General features: G+C 33.9%; 1 protein-coding gene across 1 annotated transcript in view; it reads left to right on the forward strand.

The window, feature by feature from the left end:
• The first annotated feature begins 674 nt into the window (after nucleotides 1–674).
• LOC142317654 (serine protease inhibitor A3N-like) overlaps nucleotides 675–23,341 on the forward strand; it is a 44,520-nt gene continuing 21,853 nt past the window's right edge. Inside the window, exons 1-2 of the mRNA XM_075354209.1 lie at nucleotides 675–701; nucleotides 5,731–5,910. Coding sequence (XP_075210324.1) covers nucleotides 675–701; nucleotides 5,731–5,910 — 207 coding nt within the window. The remainder of the gene's footprint in view (nucleotides 702–5,730; nucleotides 5,911–23,341) is intronic.

The following is a 23,341-nucleotide window of genomic DNA, read 5'->3' on the forward strand; positions in this document are numbered from 1 at the left end:
TATAACTGTGTAATATCCGTATAATGAGAACTAAGGCTAGGGAGGAGATGGAAGATGAAGAGGACGATAGGGGCGACGTCGAAATCGGAGATTTGGGGTTTCTAGATTAGGGGTTGAGTGGATAGCCCCTTTCAGGAGACGTGGGATGCCGAGGTGTCTCACGGCCTATGAGTGAAAGGGAACTCCAGGGGATTTGTTAGGGGGTTAAAATGAAAAGACCAGAGTCCCGGGTGGAGGGTCCTCTAGCGGGCCCTCCACTTAGAGGCAAGGCATAAAGGAAGACCAGATTCCCGGATGGAGGTCCCTCTAGGGGGACTTCCGCTTAAAAGCAAGGCATTAGAGAAGACCCAGTCCCGACCGACCGGGTTGTACCTCTATGCTGGGAACGGCATAGCCGGTTCCAGCATGGTCACTCGGGAAGTTAGAGGCAAAGGCATCCTTGGGATTGAGTCGTGTTTCTCCGGCCTAGGTCCGGTCCTAAGGGGAAGAAGGGATGGGAAAAAAGACTACATTTTTGGTTCTGATTTGTTGAGAGATTTTTAAAACTTGTTAAACATATTCTTCTAGTAAATTTTTGAATTTAGTGATGTTTTGAATATATAATGTTGAAAGAAATGTAATTTAAAAAAAAAATATTTTAATTAATTTTTCAGTTATGGCAATTACTTGCTTGAATGTCGCTGAAAGAATCTTGGGAGACAGTGAGTATAATGTTTTCACAAGTTCTGTCGATCATTTCGCTGCGAAAATCTATGATGTAAGAAAAATATTCTTTAATATTAATAAATTGGTTTAATTGCTCTTTGTACATTTTCGTCTTTTTTAATTTGTATATGTTCTGAACTTTTCACAATTACAAACTTACCTCTTATAATATTTACCATAACAGTTAAAAAACGATTCCCTTAATCTTTGTAATAATAGGCGATTAAAATTTAATTTTGTACTAATGATAAATTACTTTTTAAAATATTACAACTCTGTTAAAAGCTTAATTTTCATATACAAACTGTACTTCAAGAAAATCTCTTTGAAGATAAGCTTCTTTATCAGTAGAAATGTTATTAATTAGACTAATGTTAAAGTTATCAGGAAAACCCCTTAGTACATAATTAATTAATACATCTATTCTGGGTTGTGTTTGATTACAGGTTAAATAAATGAGCTTAAATTAATAATATACGTTTATTCAGTATAACCTTTTATTTCTTTTTCCTGTTTAGCCTCCGGGAATTATCGTTCAGAAGATGAATAAGGATGATATGTATGAATGTAGGTGAAGTGTAGTCTAGTACAGTCTCAGGTCGACCATCCCTGGGATGTGTGGTTAATTGAAACCCAACCACCAAAGAACACCTGTATCCACGATCTAGTATTCAAATCCGTGTAAAAATAACTGACTTTACTAGGACTTGAACGCTGGAACTTTCGACTTCAAAATCAGCTGATTTGCGAAGACGCGTAGAACAAATCCTACTCTACTAAAGGGCATTTATATGTGTGTCTGTCTGTCTGTATGTGTGTGAATGTCCATACCCCTTAGCTTAGCACTGGAATGTACCGATCACTAGCGAAAAATCGGGATTCGTTAGTACATATCGTGGTGGTGGTGTGTATACTTGTTATATTATTGTATATAGATATATCGTATATATATCGATATACATGCGAAATATATATTCATAGCATATTTTTTTATTTATGTGATTGTTTTTCTTCATAAAATAATGAACTGTAACTGAAACGTAGACACCGGAATGTACCGATCATTAGCGGAAACCCCTGATTCATTAGAATCAATTTCTAGAGTTAAATTTCTAATTTAACTTTCGATATTGGTTTGCATGGCATTTCTCTCGCTAGCTCCTAGAGCTAGCCTAATTGCGTGAACGAACTAAGCATGGTGCCACACACCACTTGCTTCGTGTCCCATCGTTCAATTGCCATATATTCTAAAATGGGTAAGCGCACCCACTCAACTACTAAAATATATATGCCATTCAATAAATTGAATTTATTTCGTCAAGACAGCAATTCGATGCCACGCCTAGGTTACTAAATGCCAGCAAGTACCTGTCCACCAATATTAAAGCGCTTGGAGCTTTAATTGGCTGATGACCATCCATAACTCTCGGATAGCTTCCCACAGCAGCGAGGTATGTGTCTTTCCCTTAAATAAACTACTGATACTGGTTGAACAAAGCAAGGGCATCAAGGAACACCCACACGGTCCGACAATGCGGTTCACGCCACATTGACTCGCCGCTTATGAGTGGCCAATTTTCCTCTTGACCTCTTAAGTTCCAGGATAGCCTGAGTTCTGGCCGCCCAGGGCTGGGCAGTCGAACATCATATGTTCATTCGACTGGACCTCCCCGCAAACGCACAGCTCATCAGCTGCCATCAATCTGCGTCCAATAATTTTCGTTATATAAATTTTCATCTTCAAAACTAAAAAAAATATTTTTACACAAGAGGTAATCAATTTTGGATATTTAATAATCCTATTTCGAGACTCCGCCCGGAGGGCGTGCAGTAGGCATGCCTCTCCAGCTAGTAATACATATACGGTAAGCATTTACTCGAATAGTGTACAATATATGAAAACCTATCAAAGACGTATGAATTACGAATTAATATTGCTGATGATTTTGAAAACGGCAAAGAAGAATGCCTTTATTTATGCCAGCGGATAACGGAACCGAACGAGATGCAAGGATAGAGGGAGATTTATGTATCTTTTGACTGATCGTAGAACTTGGACATATTTCCATTTCCAGGTGAAAAACTTGAAAACGTTTGTGGGTGGGGGAGAGAAACGAAAAAGGACCCAGCTCAGATATTGAAAACACCAAAAAAAGATGAAGGTAGAATATTTTTCCGTAGTTAATTGTAAATGTAAAATACGCATGTCTTTTGCTGTGTAAAAAAAAGGCCTAATAAAATAATTAAAATATAAAACTTCAATTTTTTATTTTGGTAGCGTCTCGGTATTTCGTGCGAAAGTCCAAGTCCTGGGTTCGAATCCCGGTCAGGCATGGAATCTTTACATACGTAACCACTGGGTTAATGACCATAGTCTTTGATACTCGCACTATCGCACAATCAAAAAAAAAAAAAAAAAAATTAATGGGAGAAGTCTACCTCACAGAGAAGGTTTCTTTCTTAAAATATATGAAAACAGCGCACCGGGCTCTTGTAGCGGTTAACTCGTCATCGCAAATCAGCTGATTTCGAAGTTGGAGTTCTAAGCTTCAAATCCTAGTAAACGTAGTGACTTTTATAGGATTTAAATACTAGATAGTGGATACTAGTGTTCTTAGGTGGTCAATTAACCAGACATCTTAGGAACGATCGACCTTTTTTTCCCCTCTACTCCTCCAGGTTGGACCAAACTGGTAGGTGTAACTCCACCTGAAGGAGAGTCCGGTTACTCTAATGAGCCTTCCCATCTATCGGCTGTATATCCGGCATGGTTGGTCGGCTCACCGTTCAGCTCTTTTGAGGAATCTTCTTTTGTGTGCCTTTTTGACGTCGTGTCCGGACAAGTCTGCCAAACACCGTGCCAGGTCTTTTCTCTTAGTGTTCAGCCTCTTATCCCCTGGAGTCCCCAGAAGTTCATTGGTACTGTAACACCTAGGAGTGCCAGCCCTCGCCTCTGGGGCTGTCCTTCCCTACCTTATGCTAATAGCTCAGGCACCGCTCCTCTTGATCCTTGCTTTTTAGCACTTCCTTAACGAATGCATCTACTCTTCTCCATTGATCTTCACTGTTTAATATGAAGTCCACCAGGTCGTCTGGTGTACACTGAGCAATTCCAGCCCTATTTTGTAATGTATTACATCATCGACATCTGAAAACTGTGTGTTCCACAGTCTTCCTCCTTACAAAACATACATGTCGATGACTCTCGTTTACTTCTGAAATAATACCTTACAATGGTTCCGGAGGCTAAACAGAAAAAGAAGAAAATATATGAAAAATGATATAAATATATTTTTAAAATTCACAGCACAACCCTTAATATAAGGGTGGTAATGAAAATGAGGCTACCTGCTAGGAAGCTAATATCCCAGCAAGGAATTGTCTCATAGTAATGGTTTTTTGAAATATTTAAAAAATCAAGGTGTATTATCTAACGTATTAGTAAATCTTTATTATTTTAAAATTTATTAAAAAACTAGCAGACCCGGCAATGCTTCGCTACTGCTAGATTTGCTAATATATATATATATATAGATTAAATTAACATAATTGAAAGTTTGATAAATCATTAAAAAAATTAACACTACGAACTTCACAAAATTTAACCTTTCACTTTATCCCTTTATCATTTTTCCATTTCCCTTTTCCCCTTTTCACCATTTTCCCTTTTTCTATATTTCCCTTTTACCCTTTTCCTTTTGCCAATATTCCCTTTTTTATTTTTTTTCCCAATTTTTCCGTTTTCCCCGCACGTAAATCGGTCCAGTAGTATTTTAGTCTATAGAGGAGATATATATCAACATTGCATTTAATATATAAATATATATATATATATATATATATATAGAGAGAGAGAGAGAGAGAGAGAGAGAGAAGAAGAAAGTCTGTTTGTATATTTGTTTGTTTGTTTCGTGAATAACCGGCGTCCCCCTAGCGGATAGAGTTTTTGTAAAAACTTTTATTTTCATGTATCATATATAAATATATATATATATATATATGTTCTGAATATGATTCAAATCGGTCCTTAAATAAACTTTTTCTAAATATCTCAACCTCAGTGCCACCTAGCGACACTATTTTTCGCAAAAATATCTCTTTTCACGTAACTAATACATTTTCTGAATATGAACCAAATCGGACCATAAATGCAACTTTTCCAAATATCTCGACTCCAGCGCCATCTGACGGGTCCATTTTTTGCAGAGGTATCTACTTCCCTTTAAGTAACATATATTCTGAATATGAGCCAAATCGGACCATAAATACAATTTTCTGAAATATCTCAACCCCAACGCCACCTAGCGGATCCATTTTTTGCAAAAATTTTTTTTTTCACGTAGCTAATATATATTCTAAGTATGAGCCAAATCGGAACATAAATACAATTTTTCTAAATATCACGACCTCAGTGCCACCTAGCAGGTCCAAACTAATTCAGAAACTTCGAGAGCGTGCGCACAACTCGCCAAAGTTTCATCGCAATCGGATGAACGGTTTAGGAAGGCATAAGAGACATACCGACAGACAAACATTCATTTTTATATATATATAGATTTGTAAGAAACATTAGGAAAATTACTAATTTCAGGTTTCAATTAAAAAAATAAAATGTTCAGTTCGGTTTAATTGCTTGCCCATACGTCAGATAATAGACCTTGAAATTAAGAACATTTAAAAACAAATTTAAGGCTCTAGCCATTATAAAACTTAAGATATGACCTTTCTACAACAAAAAATCAATATTCGGAAATCGCATATTAAAAATGAACAGCACTTCTACGCAGCTTTCCTGTGTGTTCTTAGTTGATAATAAAATTCTTATGGTCTCTATGTACAATTTTCTTTCGTAATACTAATTAATTTCAATAATCTTTTCATTTTTTTGTGCTGTACTTCACATTACAATATTGTTTGATTTGGGATGATACTCACCTAGATACATTTTTCTCTTCTTATACATATTACATTTTATGATGCGAGTATGATAAAAATTGTGGAACTGAAATATTTCTTCTTTTTCAGGCTGTCGCTAATGATGATGAGAACGTACTAATAAGTCCATTAGGTTTAAATCTTGCTCTTACGGCTTTATCTGTTGGAACAAATGGAAACACACTTAATGAATTTAGAAAAACATTACATCAACCTGAAGATGAATTCATAATTGAAACTGAATACAAAGAATACGCTGAATTAATAGAGGTAAGAAAGCACATAATGATTTGTTCTTCAAAGATACATTGCCTTTCATATTATTCAAAGGACATTCTAAGTTAACATCTGTAACTGAATTATTTTTTACAGTTTTTTGGTTTAGTTGGGAAGCATTGACTAGCATTTTTATGGTGTATTTCCTTTCTTACTCATACTTATTAAAGGGTGCAAGCATCTATAAATAGAAATATGTGAAATTATTTGTCCACTTACTATATCCAATACTACTTAATTGTAATATGTTTGAACTTTACATATATTAATTTAGCTACAGTATGGATTGAATCTATATTAAAGGTAAAAAGTGATAATAAATAATTTAGACCCTGGAGATGCTGTCCTGAACAAATAATCACTCTCAAATTAATAATGGATGTACACAAAATGAAACAAAGACAACTAATAATATCATTCATAGATTTACAAAAAAGCCTACGACAGTATTCACAAACCGTCAATGCTGAAAATACTAAGAAACCTAGGATTGCACCCGAAACTAGTAAAAATTATAGAACTAACATTAACTGACACATACTCCAACATAAAATTCAGAAGAGAAATATCAGAACCATTCCTAATCAAAACAGGTTTAATATAAGGAGTTGGATTATCCCCACTGCTCTTCAACTGCCCCCTAGAATATGTAATGAAAGAGTGGTACAAAGAAGACTCACCACACGTAACAATTGAAGCAAGGAAACATGTAAACCATATCAAAGGGTAAACTGTCTAGGATTTGCGTATAACCTATGGTTTCTAGCCAATAACATCACGGAAGCTAGAATCCAAGTAACTTCGTTGGAAGCACTAGCAGGAAAAATAGGCCTAAGGATATCATATGAAAAGACTAGAATAATGGCCATAAATTCCCTGGTATTCAACCACATAATCATAAACGGACACAAAGTCGAGCTAGTTGAACGATTTAAATATTTAGGACAAAATATCACACACGACCTCAAAGAAAAAATAAACTGGAAAGAAAGAACACAAAAGCTCAGTTATGCACAAAATACCACCAAAACAACATATAAAAAAAGATGCATCAATAGATAGTAAACTCAGACATTATAAAATTGTAATAGGACCTATAATATCATATGGAAGCGAAACAGTCTTCAAAGTAAGATCCAACATTTCCTACTCAGCAGAGATGCAAAGAACAGAAAAGAAGAATTCTAAGAAAATGCACAAATAAAAGACGATTTACTGATGTGGGTGAATGGAGACTCAAACCAAACCAAGAGGTACATAAAGACGTAGACAAGCTCTAGACTACTTTAGAAAGAAAAAAATCTTTTTGTTTGGACACATAATAAGAAAAGAACCGAACAGGCTTGTCAGGAAACTGGTCGGGAAATACTGGAAAATGTCCAAAACACCAACCTGGATAACCGAAATTAAAGAAAATATGCAAGAACTAGAAATCACAGTAGAAGATTTACGAAACAAAACTGGCAATATAAAAATACTAAGGGAAACAAAATTCAGATTTAAATTAAAGAAAAGAAACAAAAACAACAACGGTGGTTTGTTCAAATGAACTCAAAAAAGCAAGATCTGACAGAATGAAGAAGTATTGGGAAGCAATCAAGAAAAAAAAAAGAAAAAGAAAAGACGAACCAGAGTTGACTAAATTTGTCCAATGTGACCTCAAAATCCACAAAAAAAATTTAGTTTCTCTTAAATGTTTTAACATTCTTTGTCTGTTTTAGATATTTATAATTTTTTTTTAATTTTTTAACCAAACATTGCCGTAAATATGTAGGGTAGTGTAATAACCATGCCTTACGAGGCATTCTTATCCTCGTATTCTTATCTATGATTTCCATAACAATATTTTTTGGTAAACTGTATATTTTATTAATTACATTCATGATTAAACAGTTATACTACATTGCTGCAATTATATTACATTGATTGCATAATAAACCATGGATAACATCAAAAATGTTAAAGAAATTACTAGAAAGAAGGTGGTATAAGGATAAGAAAGAGGAAAATTAAAAAAAAATACTATCAAAAATAAGACAATAAGTTAAGAGGGAAACACAGAAAGTGTGGAATAACTGCCGCCTTGGAGAAGTACCTCGGTTAGATTGAATTATTCATGTAGTTGATTATGTGCTGGTTCAGTTATTTAAATAAAAAGTCTTGAATTAATTATGAATAGAAATTGAAATTATTGTAGCTTTTTTTTATGTAATTCACAAATATATCAATGATGAATGATGATAACAAGACAATGTGAGTCTTCAAGTGATGGAACGAGATTGCCTGATTCTAATGCGGTGCCAGCTTATGTACCAGAGGTCTCTCAAATAAAGACCGTTACATTGTAAAAAAATTTATTCTGAAAATTATAATTTTTTTTTTTTTAAATACTAAATAGCTTACACTACTTCTCCATATAATCACCACGTGAATAAAGACATTTATCGTAGTGTTACATCATCTTCATTATACCCTCGTCGTATTCTTCTGCCGCCAGTTCATTTAGCCACTGATTATCAGCATTTTTAAGTTCATCGTCACTCGCGAATCGCTTACCAATAAAATTTTTTTTAATTTCCCAAACAAATGGTAATCAGAAGGAGCTGAGTCCGGACTATATGATGGGTGATCGTAAATTTCCCATCCAAATGTTCTCAGTAAATCTCGTGTCGGACCCGCAACATATGGACGTGCATTATCGTGCAGCAGGACGACGCCGTCGGTCAGCCACCCACGTTGCCGATTTTGAATGGTGCACCGTAACTTAAGTAGAATTTTCGCAGTAGGCTTCTGCGTTTATAGTCGTTCCATGTGGCATGAAATCGATCAGCAGTATACCAAACGACCCCGAAAGACTGTGGCCATCAGTTTTCGTCCAAATGGCTGTGGCTTGACCTTTTTCGGTCTGGTTGGTGATTGAGGATAACGCCATTCACTTGACTGCCGTTTTCTCTGAGGCGTGTTATACGAAATCCATGTTTTATCGCCGGTAACAGTTAAATTAAGGAACTCATCACCTTTTTCTGTATAGCGTATCAAAAATTCCAAAGCAGATCCCATTCGGATTTTTGTGTGACGTTCCGTAAAGACGTGCACATACCTGTGCTTGTGCATTGTTCACGACTTTTGTCGTGAACAATGCACAAGCCAACCTTAATGAGAGAAATTTCCCAGCGGTCTTTATGTTAGAGATATTCCTCTTAGTATAGATGGAACCGTCAGGAGTTGTGTGTATCGTGCGGAGCCGAATGAACTGTCAGGAACTATATCTCAACAGAAAGCTAGGGAAAGGTTTTTTTTGGTTTCGGCGTTATCATCGTCCGAACATGATGCATGTGTTTTAAGAAACCAAAATTTAAAAATTTACAATTAAAAATTATATAAAAATACTCGGAAGACAAAACATGAAAGCTAAATACAAAATTTAATAGAATAAAAAACTAAAACAAAATAAAAACGTAAAGTAGAAATTTAAAAACAAGATTAAAACGCAAACTAAACTACTAAAGACAACGACAAAATAAAAAAACTAAAATATTAAACACAAAAATATACAACTACCGTACAAAAAAATGTAAGAACACAATTTAAAAATTTGTATAACACTAATAGCTCGAAGAAATAAAAATACCCGGTCTAAACTTCTTTATTATTGCTCAGGATTTGACAAAACTTCCTGGGCAATTTAAATTTACGACGCAAGGCCGCATAACTATGCAATCCACAAGGTGTGGCGCACAGTCAAGCGGCACTTGCATCGTACGCATATCGGTGGATTTATTAGAAATAATTATATATTATTTATATCGGTGGATAAATTAATATTAAAAAAAAACGGTTTGTAAAAAAAGAGTTACGTACTATTTTTCTAAATAGTACGTAATTGTTTGTGCGAAATTGGTATAAAACGGAAATAATCAGAAAAATGAATAAAAATAAAAATAGATTAAATGAAATTAAAACAACAAACCTTTAAATGGAGTAAATTAACATTTTCTGGGAAATAAATTGACCCGATTAAACAATTCTTTAGTAATTATACTATAAAAATGGTTATAAATATGAAAATCCACTAAAAAAGATTTTTAATAATAACATAGAAGAAAAAGATGTATACAACAGTAATGGTATATACAAAATAAAATGAAAATGCAATGCAACATACATTGGACAAACGGGAAGGAAATTAAAATTAACATATAAGGAACATATAATATTTAAAAAAAATCAAAAACAAAATTCTAATTATGCGGCGCATTTAATAAAAGAAGAACATACCCCAATGAAAATGGAAAAATCGATTCAATTAATTCAGATATCTCTTAAAGAAATAAGAATGAACATTTTAGAAAGTCTAGAAATTTTTAAATTAAAAGGTAATAATAAAACAATCATAAATGAACAGATCAACAATCAAACTGATGTCCTTTTCAAGAACCTTAATTTATTGAAAACAAGAAATAGATAAATAAAATTAAAAGATAAGATAACCATTAATAACGAATAAAAATGAAGAAGACTAGATAAGGCATGACGTCAAATACAGGGAGGGGCGTTGACTAAACGCTATACGAGGTGTGTGAGAACAGTAATGAGATTGGTAACACTGCGAGCGATCTGGCAACGCTGTGTCTACCGGTCTGTGCTAGACCGGTTGTTCATCCCTTCAATATGCTCAGTATGAGTTTCAACTCCGTTCAGCCAACACATTATTTTTGACTGCGCCATCAGTGAAGTTGTGTTTTTTTTGTGGGTTACGAAAATGGAGCATCGGAATTTAGATTGACGTTGTGCAATCAAGTTTTGTGTTAAACTTGGGGAATTTGTGAGTGTGACCTTTGAAAAGATGAAACAGGCCTATGGGGAACATTGCTTATCAAGAGAACAAGTTTTCCGCCGGCACAAATCATTTTTGGAAGGCCGAGAACACGTTGAAGATCAACCTCGCTCAGGGAGACCTTCAACTTCAAAATCTGACGAAAACGTTGAGTGTATGAGAGTTCTTGTGAGATCAGACCGTCATTTAAGAATAAAGATGATGAGCGAACAGTTAAATTTAAACACTTTCGCCGTACATCAAATTTTGACAGACGATTTGGACATGCACAATTGGTATCGAAAAACCTCACAACGGAACAGAAGGACAATCAAAGAAACGTGTGCGTTGAACTTCTTGAGAGGATTGACAACAACCAAGAATTCTTCAATCGTGTGATCACAGGTGATGAATCCTGGATATTTGAGTACGATCCTGAAACAAAGTGGCAAAGCAAAGAGTGGTACACTCCGTCATCTCCTCGACCGAAAAAATGGCGAATGAGCAAATCAAAGATCAAAACCATGCTGATTTACTTTTTTGACTGTAGGGGTATCGTGCATAAAGAATCTGTTCCTCCAGAACAAACTGTCCACCAAGTGTTTCACAAAGGTGTCCTTGAAAGGCTCAGGAAGAGAGAGATTCGCGTGAGAACAGACATTGCAGACAAGTGGATGCTTCATCATGACAGTGCCCCGTGTCACACGACTATTTCCATTAGGGAATTTTTTACCTTAAAACGCATTTATACGATTACTCAACCCCCCCCCCCCCCTATTCACCTGATTTGAGTCCTTGTGACTTTTTTCCTTTTCCCGAAATTGAAACATGTCTTAAAAGGATGTCATTTCGAAACTGGAGAACATTCAAAAGACTGTGACCGACCAGTTAGCCCTACCAGTTGAAGCCTTCCAGCGCTGCTACCAGGAGTGAGAACAACGACTCCGCCGGTGTGTAGCTGCCCAAGGGAATTACTTTGAAGGGGATAATAGTGTTGTTTGAAAAAATAAAAACTTAGGTAAGTGAAAAGTCAGTCTTATTACTTTTCTCACACACCTCGTATGGCGCTGAATGTTTGCAAATTTTTTCGGATCAAATCCTAGTAAAGGCAGTTACTTTTATACGAATTTGAATACTAGATCGTGGATACTGGCGTTCTTTGGTGGTTGGGATTCAATTAACCACACATCTCAGGAACGGTCAACCTGAGATGTACAAGACTACACTTCATTTACACTTATACATATCATCCTCAGTAATATCTGATGGTGATTCCTGTTGGCTGAACAAGAAACAAAAAAGAATTTTAAGAAACACATACGGACCCAATTACCAGGACGGAATTTATAAACTAAAAAGTGAAACAGAAATTTATAAAAATACAGCAAAAATAAAAGATACCATCTGGAGAAGAAGATTACAATTTTATGGTGATTTATACAGAAGGAGCAAAAAAAAAATTAACAAAACGAGTATTTACCTTTTATAACAATAAAACAGTCAAAATTACCGTGCTTAAAGGAGTAGAAAACGATCTTAGAACATTAAAAATTTCCAAAGAAACTTGTTTAAATAGAGACCAATTAAAAAAATTAATCAAAGAATTTAAGTTTCCAGAGAAGAAGGATAAGATCATAGGAAAAAAGATAACAGAGTGAAAAAATAAAAAAACTGGGAAATTAAAAGAAGTTCTAAACTATTACGCAAACGTGATCCTTAGCGGTCCGGACGAACAAAGAAAAGCCAATTTAAAAAATATATCCGCTTTCGAAAAAAAACCTTATTGGCACTACCGAATAATTTTTTTCAGAATATAAGAAACAATTTTTGTTTTTTAGGAAGTCAGTAGAAGATATAACTGAATAAATATGTCACCCAGAACGATCGCATAACAAGAAAAATTAACTGAATAAAATGATGTTTTGGGAACAATTGCCAGAGGGTAAACTGTGTAGGGATGCGATCATGTCTATCAAGTAAGGGTAAAGTATAAATATAGTGTGTGGTAGATTTTAGAGCGAGGTTGGACTGTATATTCATAGGTGATGAATAAAGACAACGCCTTGTTGCTTGTTGAATAATGGTTTAATGAGTTGTCGTCTTGTAATTGAACATTTAATGCATAACATTCCACATATAAATAAACTTAGTAACATTTAACTTATACTAATAAATTAAGCGTTCATCCGAACATGTCCATCCGGCCTACGACCGCTATGGATCGGATTCTGACGTAGAATGCTAGTGCAACTTAACTCTCCGTTGAGTGCTAGCATCCACTAGATCGCAACACCGGACGACTCGACGTGGAACGGAACAGTGTGAATTATTGAAATCATAACGAATTACAATTTCAGATATATTTATTTTTATTAAATTTTTTGGTTGATTTATTTTTTACACGTTTATTAACCAGTGAAATAAAATCAATTTTATTTCAGATTATCTGCATTTTCTGTGTAATTTAATCGTATAACAAGAAGATCTAATATTTCTGTATCAGATATAATTAAAATTTTATCCTTTTTCCATATTTACCAAGTTTACATCAAATAAAACCGAGACCAGGACACAGACGAGTATATTGGCATAACTTTTGGTTATATAATATTGACTATAGAATAATCTTTTTAATTTTTTTAATTTGATTTTTTTTTCTTTAAAATATATTTGTAAAAATCGTACAAATCCCTGAAGAAGTTAATTGTTTTCTTTTTTCCAGAGTCGCTATCTAATATATGAAAATTAAAAACTTCATTTATAATTTCCTTTTATTTTTACAGAAGGATGATGTTTTAAATATAATGACTGAAATATTCCTTGATGATGAATTTACAATCAATAATAATTTTAAAGATACCATAAATAAACATTTTCATGCTGGCGCTGAAAATATCGATTTTTATAATTCTCCTGATGAATCAAGAAAAGCAATAAATAAGTTTGTTGACAATCATACCGACCACTTAATACCAGAGCTATTAAGTCCAGGTAAAAATAGAAAGTAATTTAATTTTCTAAGTTATAAGATTTAAAATTTTATTTTGGGAAATTTTTGTAACTAATATACAGAGTGGCACACGAAATGATCTAACATTTGGTTTGGTTAAAAAATATCTGTTTGAATCGCAATACAGAAAAGTGAAATAATACAAGTTTATTATATAACTTTTTTTTTCTTTTTTTTAGTGATGAGGAGGAATACCAGTTACGTATGCCCCATAAGGGGCAGTGTTGGACTTGCGACAGGTTCCGCAAGGTGTTATTTATAGTGCGTATGTATTCCTACGCCCTACCGACTAAATCTAAACTCTCTCACCAACTCCCCCGTCTGAGGCGGAGTTGGTGAGAGCAGACCAGCACTGAAGCATTACCACGGCTCCGACGGGAGCCTTCAGAGTCGCCGATCCAGTAAGCGTGGACCAGCGACAGCTTAGCAGGGAGCTTTCCTTCATCTCTTTGTCCTCCGGTCATGCTCTTCTGCCTTTCTCAGAGAACTTCTCCCAGAAGCTATCATTCTGTTAAAGGCACTGTAGAAATCCTACCGACTACCCAGCTCAGTCAGTCAGCATTCCAGTTTCTTCTATTTCCTTCGTATTGAGAGTATTTGCTATCATACTTGATGCCAGTATCCACTGTCTAGTATCTTTCAACATAAATTCTATCACATTTTCCGGTGTTAAGCTGACTAGTTCAGTTGAGACCCTAAAAGCATTCCATCTGTCACTATATAACTGGAAATTATGTTCTTATCATGTGTTCAATGTGACTACTATCACGTCCAGCAACTTCTTCAACATGAACTCCTATATTGTGAATAACTCGACGACATGTATTCTTCCTTTATCTCGATACACGCCTCAATGATCAGCTCTCGCAGTTCCATCACTGTACGAGGATGTTTAGGGAAAATCTTTTCCTTTAGAAATTCCCAAATAAAATAATCACATAGATTCCATTCAAGACTGTTTGGGGGCCAGTTCTGTCCACATGCAAAACGATTAGGAAATTGGTTTCAAATGACATTTGTGTTAAAAGTATGAAACAACATTAGCTGTGTGCGGTCTGGCTCCATCCTGCATGAGCCACTCATTTTCTAATCGAAACCTTTTTGCAAGAAGCTGAGGAACGAAATTATTATGCAGCGTGTTTAGATAACATTCATTGTTCACTTTCTGTCCAAAAAAGAATGGTATTTTTTCTATTCTCATTCCTTTTGGTCGTATATTCATTGTTGTTAAATTAAAGTTGATTGCTCCACCCCATGACTGTACTGTAATTCTTGGAGCGTGATGCAACTTTTCATGAAGCAAATGTGGATTTTCAGAAGCCCAAAAATGCACATTTTGTTTTTTAACGACCTTGTCTAGGTGAAAATGTGCCTAATCTGGAAACCAAACATTTTTCAACAATACGTTTTGGTACACAGCCTGTTCAGCAAATGCCATTCTTTGATGTTTGTTTTCAACCATTAATTTAGGCAAAACTGTTATTTTTTATGTATACAAATGGAAATCAGTTTTTTAAATTTGCTGCACAGATCGCCTAGAGATCACAAGTCGTGCTGCTGCTTTCCTTCTTAATTTGCCCAGGCTCCTCTGCAACACTACTCTGACAGCTTCGACATTCTGTGGAGAATGAACATTGGCAGGTCAGTCGTGCTTACTTTCAAATAGTGAACCATCACATTAATTTTTTCGTAAAGTCTACATGTTATTTTAAATAAGAGCTACCACAGAGTTTGAAAATGTGCATGAAACCTCTTTGTGTAAGCACCACACTTTTAGTTTCATTTAAAAACAACACAGTCTTTATGTGCAGTTCAACAGTCAGTCTTCCTTTGTCAGCCATCTTGGAACGATACACAAACAGCACATTCGTAAAGAGAAGAAACTAATATTCATGAACTGCTGTCACTTCTGCCAACATAAAACACATTAATAATTATTAACCTAAACAATTATTGCCAAAAAAAGTTGGATCATTTCATGCGTCACTCTGTACATTAGTTGACTAAACATTGATTAATCATTCTTATTTTTATTATTCAACGATAATAAATTTGCTCTAAGTTTTTCTTGTACTAGTTGATGGTAATAATAATAGTTTATTATTTTTGTACATTTGATGTAACAGAAGGATCTAGGAATGCTGAGGTTCTCTAAACAAAAAGTTTTTAAAGAATATCCTTTAACTCTGGTTATTGTCGTACTAGTCTTACAAAACTATTTCATGGCTTCTTTCTTCTTACTTAAGTAAGAATTCATAAACTTCAATGTTATCTAAATCTTGTATTGCACAGATTTCAAAGTTTACCTATAAAAAAGTGATTAATTGATCATATCTTTTTGATACATCTAAGTGTAACTAACTATTAATTACTTTTTTGTGCAGTCAGTGGGGTGCTTTACGAAAAAATCAGCTAATATAGTTTTTATTGATTTACCTTTTTATAATCTATTGTGAAAATGTTTTATTAAGTACAAAATGTTTTATTACATACATTTCAAACAAACAAAGAGGTTGCAGTAAGAGATCACCATCACAAATCAGCTAATTTCAAAGTTGAGAGTTCTAAGATTCAAATTTTAGTAAAGGTAGTTAGTTACTTTTATACATATTTGGATACTAGATCATGGATACCGATGTTCTTTGGTGGTTAATAGATGCTTGAGATTCAGACAAGAGTCCAGTATTCTGTGTAAATAAAATTCGAGTTTTTCCTTTAAAACATCTACAAAAATTGTGATCTAGATTTCATACGAGTAGTTTCTGTATGTTGGGATCCAATCTCTGATAGAAGCTAAACATTGGCTTTAAAAGTAGTTCCAACAATATAAATAAAATAAAAACAATAATAGTTTGGCTTTTGTTTTTGCAATCCAAAAAACAATGGAACTTTCTAAGGATACAGTCCATAATTTGCTTGAATACTTTTTACATGTTGACTAAACCCTTTCGGTATGCTGGAAGGCGGAGTTAGATTTCACCAGTGCTAAGTAGGGGATAAAAAAGATTTCCACCTTAAAGTTAAGAAAAACTTCAAATTTACTCAATATGACAATGTGAAATACCTTACGGTATTTTTTTTCACATACAACTATGTGAAAAAATGTTTCACATATTAAGCATACGACAAGCCCCATCTTCTTGTAATTCCAGCAACATTTAAGTCATTCCTTGCCGTAAGGGTGGTCATATCAAAAATTGTTTCAGATAAAAGTTTTAGGTAATGTTTAGAGGACTAACAACGACTTTAAACCGATAGGTTATGTTTAGGGGATTAACGACCACTTTAAACCGATTCGATGCTGTGCCTATTACAGGAGGTATTATTTTTATTGTCTTCAAAATCCCATTTTTTCCACCCCGTGGGCGAATGGTTGGTGATATCAAAAAACTTTACCTAGATATTTTAGGCCCTTATCCAAAGAACAGTAGGAACTTTAAACAAATTCGATATTTTACTTAATAAGAAAGTTACAGTGATATTTTGTTTTTTAAAAATGCCCCTCCTCATTTCCACTCCCATACTCCAATTTTGACCATTAATGAACATGATTGAGATTTTGGGTTGTTATATTTTATGTATCAATTTGAAAGTGATTGGCGCAAAATTACGGCAGTTATCATGTCCACAAGAAAGTGAAATATATATATATATACACATGTGAAATATATACACGAATATACAATATATTGCACTTCATGTATATAATATAAACACAAAGTGAAATATATATATATTTATATGTGTGTGTGTGTGTGTGTGTGTGTATCAACTTTTGAACTGACGATAGTTTTGAGATCTGGAGGATGTGAAACGTAAAGATATATTGAACTTTTCCTGAAGTCGAATAACAATAAAATCTACCTAAAATTGTACTCTGACAATAACCATGAAAAACTAATTTCTGGGATTTTACCTTAAAATATTCTCAAGGGAGTGAATTTAAATAAATAAATTGTTTTTATATTTCAAAAATGGTGGAAAAATTTGTTTATTTGTCAGTAACTTACTACTGAGTGTCTAAATTTATCAATTATACAAACTGGAAAGCACTTACTGTTTATACTGGCTAATTTTTGAATAAGTAGAAAGCCAAAATTTGTCATAGTTAATCTCTTAAACTCAAGTAGCTCATTTTTTTAAATAGATTAAGAAAATATCAAAGCAACCAAAAACTGAAATAAATTTTATTTTTAAGCTAATGCAAATTGTAGAAATTTTTTACAGAGACAATTAGAAACTACAACTTGTTCCTTTGGAACAATGAATAGATAATATTAAACATCTATAATTGAGTTGTAGAAGAGAATAAAAAAAAATTAAATCCTCTGTATTTCGTTTTAGTTTGGTTGGCAGTCTGTATCAGTAGCTAATAGTGATAATAAGTGAATTTTTTTTTGTTGTAAAAAAATTCATGTTGGACGGATTTGAACCTAGAACCATGAAAGACAGAGAATCATCCACTCTGCTGTGGAAATCAGCTAGTGAATTTAATGGTGACATTTTCAGTTTAATTATTTTATATTAAAATTTATAACAGAGATAATAGAGCTCTGATTTGGAACATTATGTTAAAAAGACATTGAATCTCCATAAAAATTCCCAAAAATTGGTATTAAAGATTTGATAATATTATTTAGCTCTAACCTTTGGTATTTTAGGCACATTACACTAATATAGGATTATTGTCCAGATTAGCTGATAAAAACTGATTACATATATTTGTACATATATTTAGGAAGAAAATTTTTAATGCTGGTACTACTATTAATGCAATAAAAAGATTATTTTACATTAAATATAATTTAAATTACCTATACACAAATGAAATTTGTTTATCGGTATACTTCTCATACACAATGCTTTAGTTTCGATTCATTTTTTTCAACTATGCTTTTCTAAAAAAACTTATTTTTAAAGGAAGGGTTGCTATAATTGAAGCTTATGTGCATTCTGTGGAGTCTATGTAAGACACATAAGCTTCCATTAGAGCTAACACTTTCCATATTTGGGTACACTTATACATGAATGAAATTAATTTGTAGATTTTAATTATTAATATTATTATACAGAATGAGCAACATAAAACCGACTAAGCCAGCTCAAAATGCAGAATTATTTTAGTGTTATCTTTAACTCTTGCTTTTACTATCAATTTTACTACAGTATATATATAATGTACATATATATAAAATTATATATATATATATATATATATATATATATAATAAATAATATTTAAATAGCATACATGTTAATGCTAATATAATATATATATAAAATGTTTCTAAAGAAACGATGGAAAGGTATATAGAAAACTGGAATTTAGGAAGACGGAAACGTGCAACATAGAAAGCTGAACTTGAAGAAGTTAAGTAAGAGGAGAAAGGCCCATCAATTTATCAATCTGAAATTATACAAGCTTTTAAAGATATGAAGAACAGGAAAGCAACAGGGTAGATGAGTATCCAGTAGAACCTTTTAAATGTTTATAAGACAAAGGAGTAGATGAAATTTTCTCAATGAGCAGTATAATTTATGATACTGGAGTAATGCCAAAAGAATTTATTAAAAAAATAATGTTACCAATACATAAGAAGCTTGCCACCATAAAATTTTTTTTTTTTTTTTCTTCAGACATTTGACTGGTTTGATGCAGCTCTCCAAGATTCCCTATCTAGTGCTAGTCGTTTCATTTCAGTATACCCTCTACATCCTACATCCCCAACAATTTGTTTTACATACTCCAAACGTGGCCTGCCTACACAATTTTTCCCTTCTACCTGTCCTTCCAATATTAAAGCGACTATTCCAGGATGCCTTAGTATGTGGCCTATAAGTCTGTCTCTTCTTTTAACTATATTTTTCCAAATGCTTCTTTCTTCATCTATTTGCCGAAATACCTCTTCGTTTGTCACTTTATCCACCCATCTGATTTTTAACATTCTCCTATACCACCACATTTCAAAAGCTTCTAATCTTTTCTTATCAGATACTCCGATTGTCCAAGTTTCACTTCCATATAAAGCGACACTCCAAACATACACTTTCAAAAATCTTTTCCTGACATTTAAATTAATTTTTGATGTAAACAAATTATATTTCTTACTGAAGGCTCGTTTAGCTTGTGCTATTCGGCATTTTATATCGTTCCTGCTTCGTCCATCTTTAGTAATTCTACCTCCCAAATAACAAAATTCTTCTACCTCCATAATCTTTTCTCCTCTTATTTTCACATTCAGTGGTCCATCTTTGTTATTTCTACTATATTTCATTACTTTTGTTTTGTTCTTGTTTATTTTCATGCGATAGTTCTTGCGTAGGACTTCATCTATGCCGTTCATTGTTTCTTCTAAATCCTTTTTACTCTCGGCTAGAATTACTATATCATCAGCAAATCGTAGCATCTTTATCTTTTCACCTTGTACTGTTACTCCGAATCTAAATTGTTCTTTAACATCAATAACTGCTAGTTCCATGTAAAGATTAAAAAGTAACGGAGATAGGGAACATTCTTGTCGGACTCCCTTTCTTATTACGGCTTCTTTCTTATGTTCTTCAATTGTTACTGTTGCTGTTTGATTCCTGTACATGTTAGCAATTGTTCTTCTATTTCTCTATTTGAACCCTAATTTTTTTAAAATGCTGAACATTTTATTCCAGTCTATGTTATCGAATGCCTTTTCTAGGTCTATAAACGCCAAGTATGTTGGTTTGTTTTTCTTTAATCTTCCTTCTACTATTAATCTGAGGCCTAAAATTGCTTCCCTTGTCCCTATACTTTTCCTGAAACCAAATTGGTCTTCTCCTAACACTTCCTCCACTCTCCTCTCAATTCTTCTGTATAGAATTCTAGTTAAGATTTTTGATGCATGACTAGTTAAACTAATTGTTCTGTATTCTTCACATTTATCTGCCCCTGCTTTCTTTGGTATCATTACTATAACATTTTTTTTGAAGTCTGACGGAAATTCCCCTTTTTCATAAATATTACACACCAGTTTGTATAATCTATCAATCGCTTCCTCACCTGCACTGCGCAGTAATTCTACAGGTATTCCGTCTATTCCAGGAACCTTTCTGCCATTTAAATCTTTTAATGCTCTCTTAAATTCAGATCTCAGTATTGTTTCTCCCATTTCATCCTTCTCAACTTCTTCTTCTTCCTCTATAACACCATTTTCTAATTCATTTCCTCCGTATAACTCTTCAATATATTCCACCCATCTATCGACTTTACCTTTCGTATTATACATTGGTGTACCATCTTTGTTTAACACGTTATTAGATTTTAATTTATGTACCCCAAAATTTTCCTTAACTTTCCTGTATGCTCCGTCTATTTTACCAATGTTCATTTTTCTTTCCACTTCTGAACACTTTTCTTTAATTCACTCTTCTTTTGCCAGTTTGCACTTCCTGTTTATAGCATTTCTTAATTGCCGATAGTTCCTTTTACTTTCTTCATCACTATCATTCTTATATTTTCTACGTTCATCCATCAGCTGAAATATATCGTCTGAAACCCAAGGTTTTCTACCAGTTCTCTTTATTCCACCTAAATTTTCCTTCTGCTGATTTAAGAATTTCCTTTTTAACATTCTCCCATTCTTCTTCTACATTTACTACCTTATCTTTTTTACTCAGACCTCTTGCGATGTCCTCCTCAAAAATCTTCTTTACCTCCTCTTCCTCAAGCTTCTCTAAATTCCACCAATTCATCTGACACCTTTTCTTCAGGTTTTTAAACCCCAATCTACATTTCATTATCACCAAATTATGGTCGCTATCAATGTCTGCTGCAGGGTAAGTTTTGCAGTCAACGAGTTGATTTCTAAATCTTTGCTTAACCATGATATAATCTATCTGATACCTTGCAGTATCGCCTGGCTTTTTCCAAGTGTATATTCTTCTATTATGATTTTTAAATTGGGTGTTGGCAATTACTAAATTATACTTCGTGCAAAACTCTATAAGTCGGTCCCCACTTTCATTCCTTTTGCCCAGCCCGTATTCACCCACTATATTTCCTTCCTTGCCTTTTCCAATGCTTGCATTCCAATCTTCAACTATTATTAAATTTTCATCTCCTTTTACGTGTTTAATTGCTTCATCAATCTCTTCGTATACACACTCTACCTCATCATCATCATGGGCGCTTGTAGGCATAGAGACGTTAACAATCGTTGTCGGTTTAGGTTTTGATTTTATCCTTATTACAATGATTCTATCGCTATGAGTCTTGAAATACTCCACTCTCCTCCCTATCTTCTTGTTCATCACAAAACCTACTCCTGCTTGCCCATTATTTGACGCTGAGTTAATTACTCTAAAATTACCTGTCCAAAAGTCGCCTTCCTTATCCCACCAAACCTCACTAATTCCTACTATATCCAACTTCATCCTACCCATTTCCCTTTTTAAATTTTCTAGCCTACTAACCTTTTTCAAGCTTCTAACATTCCACGCTCCGACTCGTAGAATGTTACTTTTTAGTTTTCTGGTGACCCCTTCCTTAGTAGTCCCCACCCGGAGATCCGAACGGTTGACTATTTTACCTCCGGAAGGAGGAATAGAAGAATTATTACAAAAGTGGAGGAGAGTTCTAGGGAAGAACAGTTTGGATTCAAAAAAGGAAAAGAAACAAGACAGGCTGTAGGATTGATAAGAATGATTAGAGAGAGATTTTCTGAAAAAGGAAGAGAATTGAGCTTGTGTTTTATAGATATGGAAAAGCCATTTGATGAAGCAGAGTGGGAAATGTTATTTGAGATTCTGAAAGAAAAGGGAGTTGATTGGAAACATAGGAAACTGATCATATTATTGTAAATGAAGTAAAAAGCAGCCTTGAAAATAAATGAGAATCTCACAAATTGCTTAGAATTAGGCAGAGAAGTGAGGCAAGGCTGCTGTTTATCACCAAAACTGTTCACTCTTTATATCGAGGAAATGTTGAAAGAGATATTGAATGGTCAAAAAGGAGTAAGAATAGGTGGAAGAAATATAAATTATCTCAGATTTTCTGACGATCTGCTGATTGTAGCTAAAGACACTTAGACTTTACAAGGAATGATAAAAACATTGGAAGTAGGGATGAAGGAATATGGGATAAAAATAAATATGTGGAAAAACTTATGAAGGTGAATGAGAGGGAAGATATGGATGTTGTAGCAGCAGAAGGAAAAATTGAGCAAGTAAAAAGATAGAGATATCTTGGAACATTACTAACTGAAGCCTGGAGGAGTAAAAAAGAGATCAAGACGAGAATTGCAATGGCAAAGAAGTCTTTTTTAGAAAGAAACACCTACTCTGCAGCAACATGGATCTGAACTGGAGCATGAGACTGGTAAAATGCTATGTTTGGAGTATACTTTTCTATGGTAGTGAAACATGGACACAGGGTCAAAAAAGGGAAAAAAATAAAATTGAGCCTTTTGAGATGTGGGTGGGTCTGAGGACCCACATCTCAAAAGATGACACATTTTGTCTTTTCCATCATGGAGAAGATAAAATGTGTGGAAAGAGTAAATAACTTAGAAGTATTAAGAAGAATAAATTAAGAAATTGATGACTATCAGAAAGAGGAAGGAAAATGGATT

This window comes from Lycorma delicatula, chromosome 1 (assembly GCF_047948215.1).
Source record: "Lycorma delicatula isolate Av1 chromosome 1, ASM4794821v1, whole genome shotgun sequence".
NCBI classification, from domain to species: Eukaryota; Metazoa; Arthropoda; class Insecta; order Hemiptera; family Fulgoridae; genus Lycorma; species Lycorma delicatula.